This window comes from Watersipora subatra, chromosome 7, assembly GCF_963576615.1.
Source record: "Watersipora subatra chromosome 7, tzWatSuba1.1, whole genome shotgun sequence".
Classification (NCBI taxonomy): domain Eukaryota; kingdom Metazoa; phylum Bryozoa; class Gymnolaemata; order Cheilostomatida; family Watersiporidae; genus Watersipora; species Watersipora subatra.
In genome coordinates this window covers 45,559,033-45,567,387 of record NC_088714.1, presented here as the reverse complement: position 1 = coordinate 45,567,387, position 8,355 = coordinate 45,559,033, and the positions used below count along the sequence as shown (strand labels likewise).

The 8,355-nt window shown below is 36.8% G+C and overlaps 1 protein-coding gene across 1 annotated transcript in view; it reads left to right on the top strand.

Annotated features, from left to right (window-relative positions):
* Nucleotides 1-239: 239 nt before the first annotated feature.
* Nucleotides 240-8,355, top strand: part of LOC137400801 (interferon regulatory factor 2-binding protein-like A) — a 42,781-nt gene continuing 34,665 nt past the window's right edge. The window contains exons 1-6 of the mRNA XM_068087140.1: nucleotides 240-376; nucleotides 1,812-2,020; nucleotides 3,825-3,885; nucleotides 3,993-4,124; nucleotides 6,048-6,293; nucleotides 7,699-7,910. Of these exons, the coding sequence (XP_067943241.1) occupies nucleotides 364-376; nucleotides 1,812-2,020; nucleotides 3,825-3,885; nucleotides 3,993-4,124; nucleotides 6,048-6,293; nucleotides 7,699-7,910 (873 nt within the window). The 5' untranslated portion in view covers nucleotides 240-363. The remainder of the gene's footprint in view (nucleotides 377-1,811; nucleotides 2,021-3,824; nucleotides 3,886-3,992; nucleotides 4,125-6,047; nucleotides 6,294-7,698; nucleotides 7,911-8,355) is intronic.

Sequence of the window (8,355 nt, the reverse complement as noted above, 5' to 3'; positions counted from 1 at the left end):
ATTTCCTGACAAGGCCTCGAATCTACTTTTTTATTTTAATCTACTAAAGCACAAAATTGGCTATTGTAGTTATGCCCTCTTTAACTGACAACTCCGATGGAAAGCTTTATAGAACTCGAGCATAGCTGCAAATGTATAAAACGTTCCGAGTTCAATGCGCAGGGCTAACGTAGTCCGAAGACTAGCTAGCATAAATCGCCCTGTTTCATGCTTCATCAAAAGTCGATCACTACGAAAAGTATAACCTTTATATGTCCTTCGTTAGTTTGTTCAACAACAACTTTATTTCCATTGCTTTATAGAAGCACTGAAACAATATATCACGTTTGTTGCTATGCTGTAAGGGGTTGTTAATCTACTGAAATGGAAGTTTCTCGTGAGTAAACTTGAAACTGTTTTATGTATTCTTTTACCGGTCTAATTGCTGTCACAGTGTGCTTAACATGTGACATAAAGCGTAGAAATAGGGTTCATCGCCCAACATTACTCACACATTTAACTCAAACAATACATAACTAGTAGAACGTAAAACATGTTTGAGTTTTGGAGATGTAAAATAATTTACAAAACCATAGTTCATAAACAAATATGGAGGACTGTTATAAATAGAAGCATAGAATATTTCTGTTTTCATGTCTTTTGTTCCTACTCATCCTATTTTCACGGTGTAAGGAGAAATTGAACTTGGTATATGCAACCTAGACAATGCTTATGCAGTGTAATGTTAGTAGGGTTGCCTAGATAGGGCTGGACAGTAGAAATGTTTGGTTATCGATTGTCAAGTTACTACATGTTTACGTAATACAAGTTCTCACCTATGTGACCTCATCCTTCTGGAGGACTCAGCTGTCTGTCCTAATTCGATCAGTGATTGCTATTTGACACCGTCATCAGTGTATTCCAGTTTAAGGTCCCGATGCTTAGAATGCTTTTAAAATATAATTTTTTTAGAAACGATTGGCCATAGAATAATCCTTGGGTATTAAAAAACCAGATAATTTCATCAAAAGCATTCGTCAATTTTTCTGTACAATTCAATTTAAAGCATCGATTCTCAAGTTTTGTTTAGTATGAAACATTTATTATGGTTATGGCTAAGTTGGGTACTATTTTCATTCTTTATTATATACAGTCTGACCATTATTTGAGTTGAATGATGGTGCATTTATTAAATATAATTATACGTTTTCGCTCATCAAAGCTTTTTTCTAAACTTATCTTTCCGGTTTCAATGAGCTTGTTTTAGCATCTAGATTTATCATTTATGAAAATGTTCAGTTGGCTAGATGTTTGTGTTGGGCATATGAACCCAGGGGATCAAACTAAACCTTAGTAAAACTTCTTAACCAAAAACACCACATATGAAACACCATTTTTCGCAGCTTATATTTTATATATAATACAATGCTATTACAGGTTAAGCAAACCATTTTATAGTGGTCACTGAAGTATGTGATGTTCCTCATCAGGCTATCGTTTGCTGTTGTAAAAGTCAATTCGTTTCCATATTCTGTATCTGCATTGCTTTTCTCTTTTTCCTTATTGCTACACGATGTAATATGAAAACAACCGTGGCCTAGTGGTCCAGAATGCCTAACCTTAAGCAATAGGTTCAGTTTGTGAAAAGGACACTGATCGTGGAGGAATGAGTCGAATGATGTTTGGGTTTTAATTGTTCTCTGCAACTAAGCATATCACCAGCCATTAAGGTCTTCTTGCCATTGGACCCAGACATGTCCAGCAAAAATTACGGAGTGATTGGCTGTTTTCGTAGTAAGATTTTAATGGTTATGAAGCTGTCGCTTTTGCAGGTGGAACTCTCTCGGACTGGCTGCAGTTTTTCCTCGAGGCTGGCATTCCAGCGCGTCAGGCAGCAAACTATGCTGTTAATTTTGTGGACAACAGAATTACAAAAGACATGCTTTGTGATCTTGACAAAGATTATTTAAGGGAACTCGGTGTTACAGTTCTCGGGGATCTTATAGCCATATTGAAGCACTCCAAAAAAGTTGCGTCTCAGGTATGTAGGTGTTTGTTGTTTAAAGAATAGCTAAGAGTCTTATAAGTGTTTCTGGGTCAGTAAATATTAAGAAGTGTAGATAAAGGTTAACACTTTAAAATTGAACTGAAGTTTTTGACATCAGCTCATTTGGGGGAGATCAACAACCACAGTCAAGGCTGTAACATTTTGTTCGTACTTAATTCAGATCGATAATTATCATTATCGTAGTTATCTCTAATGCCATATCGTAATTATCTAGAGCACGGAAGTGAAATTATATTAAGAGACAAAAAATGTCTATCATTTTTGGTGAATGGAAGTCGATAGGCTACAAACGTCTATTATGAAAATTTTAAGAATTCAAATAAAATTTGTTAATTTGCTCTGTAGTCAGACTAGCTTGGCATCTCTATGGCGACCTCTACTTGTGTATCATTTATTTCCTCTACTATTGTCTTGTTTTATTGCCATTATGTCTTCTGTTTGAAGACAAAATGGCAATAAAACCTTTTTTATTGATCATTAGTATATATAGTTTCATCCATATAATTTGATTTTTTTCTGTTTGCTTATTATTTTATGTATTCACTTTGGTTTCAATACCATATGTGAATAATGGAAGACTTTGCCATGTGGTTTTTAGGTCGAAATGAATTGTGAAATGAATTAGCTGAAATGTGGATGTTTTATAAGAATATTTGCTCTAGCATACGATGGTTTTGACATGAGAAGCAAAACCAACATTGATTAACTAGAGATGTTGAGGTTTGACTGTAATAATTGTTGAGGTCTGACTGTAATAGTTGTTTATTAGATTCAACTAGCGGCTTATAAGGTCATGTGATGCTAGCGACATTAGAGGTCATGTGATCGATAGCCTTCAATCAATTTCTACCGTTCCAGGGTTGGCTACCTATTTTTGGTTAAAGATGAATTTGCACAAAATTTTAGGAGTTTATATCAGAAATTATAGACGTTTCTTTATCATTTACGATTGTTTTATGTTTGAAGTGATCTGACTGCCATAATATTCATAGACTGAAATCGACAAAACCTGATCACGATTAAAATGCTCAGGTTAAGCGAAAGTATGACGACGTCTATAGTCGTAAAGCGACCCACAGAATGAAGACGCGTAACGCTTCAACTCGAGGGCATTAGGGGATATCAACTATAGCAATAGTAGTAACTAGTAACGTTATTTTGCATGTATTTTTCTTCTGAGCGTTTTAACCGAGATGAAGGTTTGTCAATTTTAATTTTGAAACATCCTGGCAGTCAGATAACTTCATACATCTAAAACAATTGGAAATGATAGAAAATATTGATACTTCTATTTATATATTTCTCAAAGTATATTCGTGTGTCATATTTTGTATGTCTGTCTGCATTCCGGCTATAGCTATTATTAGAATAGCCTAGCTGGGCAACAATGCTGACGCAATGTCATTGCCTACCGGCATTTGAAGCTTACTAACTAGGTTAGTGGATTTTTTTATTGGCAACATGCCAGGCCATTTGGCAATAGCCTTCCACTTGCTGGAGAGTTACCTGCCAGCAAGTGGAAAGCAAATCTCATCATTCTCATTGTTTATAAGCTGATTTTTAATACCTGGGCAACGCCGGAAGGCACAGCTAGTTTTAATAAAATATACTAAACATTGCGTAAGTTCATCTTTATTGAGTATGTGACTATTGACTTAATTAATAACTGGTCTTTGATGTCTTGATATTAGTAAATCGCCATCGGTTCTACAGTTTATGCTTATAGAATCTGCAATGTATTATTTGGGTGAATAAAGAATGACTCTTTTTCTTGCAGTCATCGAAAAAATCTGAGATACAGATGGTTAGAACTCCAGATGGACTTAAGAAGTCGACACGTAAGTTTGTCATAAGTCGTCTCTAGACTACCTTTCTGAAAGGTCATCTGATAATATGTGGCACACTTACTGCATTGTTCTAAAGCAACTTAGGTTTGTTTTTACAGCGGTCAGTAGACTTGTTGATCACATACTCAAATCAAATGACTCCAGTCCGCCTAGCCCTATCATTCCTAAGGAACCTTCGGAAGATGATGATAATGAAGACGTCGTCATAGAGACGGCCCCGATTATACAAGGTGTGCATGGTTTGATATAAGTGTCTGTCAGTGTTTCATGTTACAATTTTAATTCTCCTATAATGTTCATTCTGCTACAATTAAACTCTAATTTGACGGTTTATCCTGTTACGGTGTGTTTAATCCAAAAATCTTCCCAATGGTCAAACATTGAAAGGACTGGTGTTTTGTATCAATAATATCTTATTGATACAATACATTCCATTGTACCAATGATACAATGGAATGTATTTAAATCTAGGCAGTGGTAATAAAACCGTGTGTATACACCCAATATAGTTCACGAATTCGTTTTTATCTCAGATGAACCATTGAATTCTCTAACTTAACTATTTGAGATATTTAAATAGTTTTGAGATTGAGAAAAAAACTGACTATTTTGTGCCTAGCTTAAATCATGAACTGTAAAAGGAAATTTATAATTTGGAATCAAAATTTAGTAATTTGTAAACCACAGATGCTGCTGAATACAATGTACTTATTGGTGCATTCATCGCGCTTGTTCTAATTTATCATTGAGAATCTTTTTTACAAGTTTTTAAATACTTGCACCAAATAACACTTAAAGACGACTTACAAAAGGGCATTTTATGAAAGTTGCTTCCACGCCCACAAAGTACTTTTGGTTTAAAACCAAAAATGGCGTCCTAGTTGACGAAAGTGATTGGGAAATGTCGTCATTACTATTAAATGCTGCCTCACTATGTCATTATTGACGGAGTACAATATGGAATTGACCAATCATATCTCGAAATTTTAATAGCGCCGAAAATACAAGCAAATGAAATAGATATCGACGTTGTATTTCATTGGCTAAAAAAGTGACCCATTTTGTACAGCCGGTGTTTGAGTTAGTTTGGTGTAGTCTTTGCATAACGCATTTCAAATCGTAAACAGACTAGAAGCCATTTGAACTCCAACTCTCATGGCGGAAACACAACTCCAACAAATCGTCTTGGTGTAAACGCACCTAAATTGTGAATGAGCCACTTTTTTAAATTAATAATTACACCCCATGAATCATAACATGCCTATCATTACGCTGGTGAAAGTATCAGCAGCAGATTAGCTACCCTCCCAGTGAACTACAAAAGTTACTTTGAGTTTGTTCACGTTAACCTAAGCTCATCTAGGTTTGTTTGATTCTGTCTTCTGGTAGCGGAATCCTTTCTGTTTCATCTGAAACGTCTAATGGTTTTCTTCCTTGTGGCAATACGCATAGATTTAATTATTTCATGTACCAACGCGATGGTTTTAATATACCAAACATCTGGCATTGTTATAAATAAACTGGTAATGTCTGGTTTACATAAGAACAAAGCTCAACAAACCATGGGACGAAACGTTAATGTCATCTGTATGGCCATACTTCACCCAAACATATTTTGTCATTTCGTCTGACTCGTTATTTCAGCAGATGATAACACAAGTTGTCTTCGATGTGACATCATTACTTTCTCGCGAACAGTTAATCAATATAATAGGCTTAGCTTTTTGTAATGGGGAAGGGACACAAGCTACAATTATGTAGCCCTGCCGATCCACTTCCCCAACAATATTATGAACAAGAGCATTACTCATACGTCATGAAACGTTAACATGTCCATCACACTGGCCCAAACAATTTCCTCCAAAGCTTCAGGTGTAGGTTTTGTTGGAGGTTCGTCCTATTGTAAACTAGGTATTAAGTTTCAGCAGGTAGTTCTCATGTTTTGACTTTGGTGACTGTATTGTAGCGACAGCATGCTGCTATTTGTATTCAGGGTGATTGGATCTAAATATAGAGTAAACTGCAAGTTCATATCTAGTTCTTAACTTCTCATCGCATCAGTTCATTAATCTTGTGTCTCAGTGTTTCATCAGCAATGCATCTTTTTCGTGCTAGCTTGTAATATTTCTGAGTGTTTTGGCATATGGGTGTAGTGTCAGCCATGGCAAGTAAGCTGAGAAGTGGCCGGATGGCTCCCAACCCTCGAATTAAGAAAGTACCTGTCGCTTCAACCACTATGGCACAAAAGCGACGAGTCGCGTCTCCGATAGAGATAGACAAACTTGAGGAGGTTGTGCCGGTGCCTAAGAAGCGGAGGGTGCTTCCAGAGCATGAAGGAGGTTACAAGATCAAAATGCCGGCTGGCACCATTCCCAAGACTGCACGACTCGTTGCTCAAGGTTTGTCAATTTGAGGAGTTTGAGAAAAGTCCAAACTGAGTTTTTCTTTAAATTGATTTTCTGATGGACTTATATATGTGGCATGTCCCAACCAAAATGGCTGTTCTGATGGACCTATATATGTGGCATGTCCCAACCAAAATGGCTGTTCTGATGGGCTTATATATGTGGCATGTCCCAACCAAAATGGCTGTTCTAATGGACCTATATATGTGGCATGTCCCAACCAAAATGGCTGTTCTAATGGACCTATATATGTGGCATGTCCCAACCAAAATGGCTGTTCTAATGGACCTATATATGTGGCATGTCCCAACCAAAATGGCTGTTCTGATGGGCTTATATATGTGGCATGTCCCAACCAAAATGGCTGTTCTAATGGACCTATATATGTGGCATGTCCCAACCAAAATGGCTGTTCTAATGGACCTATATATGTGGCATGTCCCAACCAAAATGGCTGTTCTAATGGACCTATATATGTGGCATGTCCCAACCAAAATGGCTGTTCTGATGGGCTTATATATGTGGCATGTTCCAACCAAAATGGCTGTTCTAATGGACCTATATATGTGGCATGTCTCAACCAAAATGGCTGTTCTGATGGACCTATATATGTGGCATGTCCCAATCAAAATGGCTGTTCTGATGGACCTATATATGTGGCATGTCCCAACCAAAATGGCTCATACACAGCAGTAATTCTTTAAACTGAGGAGTGTTAAAGTTCAATACAAGCAAACAGTTTTTGTTTTACTAAATTTTTAGAAAATTCAAAAAGTAACAATGAGTTAATGCATCCCTTCCTTCACAACAACCAAATAGAAAAATTTGAAAAAAATGACTTTTTCGATTTTTTTCATACTTTTGCAAGAAATCAATGTTTTTGGCAAACAATCTTGTTTTGATGTGCGCTTAACAAACCTGTAAACCGTCATCTGCCATGAGTTCATATGTGCATGGCAATAGTTGACTGCATGTGTAGTACAATGCTATGGGAGGGACCTTGAAATTGGGACCTTTGAGTTTATTTAGTAAACCTCAAAGTAGGATTTATTATGAGGTAGCAACTGTAACTGGTACAGTTTTCCCTCACTACTCTGTTTAATAAATGAAATTATGACATCAAACTCTTTACAGCAATCAACTCAAGTTTAAGCATTGAAGAGTGTTGTACACCTTTGATTTCATTCATTCAAATACAAAAAACTGGCTAGGCGCCAAAAGCACCTTTTTTGCTTTAAAACTTTAAAAGAGGTATTGTTGTTATTTTGCACAAAAGTCTTGAAGTCATTTGCGAGTTTATATCTAATCTATTAACCACCAGTATTAATGATCTCTGATATTGGTTCTAGGTCAAACCGAGGTTTTGTAAGACAAGTTTTTGAACTCATGGCTCTTATAGGTAAGCTCTCCAGCGCCCGTAGACAAGCCTCACATTCTAAGGGAGTGTTTGAGCGCCTTGGCTCAAGTACGAGTCCTGTGCAGGAAGTTTCTACAAAGACAGCGGTGACCAAATCACACATAGTCGGTGCTCATATGAATCCCGATGATAACACAATATCTTTCACGGTAACAGGACTGGGCAAGGTGAACCCGCAGAGCATAATAGAATCAGCCAAGCCGGTAAGTGACTGGATTGTTTGTTTTTTCTAGAATTGTAAACATATCGAGGGTAAAGATTTTGTGATGAAACCTTTCAGCTAGCTCTTAGCCAACCTTTCAGTTAGTTACTAAACTTTTAGTTAAATTTCTACAGTATTTTTCTCGTGTATGTACATCATGTTTGTTACATGGACTGTTCAAAGGTAAGCAAGGCATTTCTGTCACACGGAGTAAGCCATGTGAAAAAAAGATTTTGTAAACCCCCTTCCAGCGCTGTGTTACAGCTGTCATAACAGTAAAGCGCTTCTTCGTGTGATCGAAGAAAATCGGTGTGCATCATCGCTCTATAGTTTGTAAGGCAGTGACTGTTTGACCTATCAATGACCATTCGCCAAGTTTCTTCCGCAATCAATATCTAGACACCAGATTTGTAGTACCGGTAGTCAAAACAATAGGA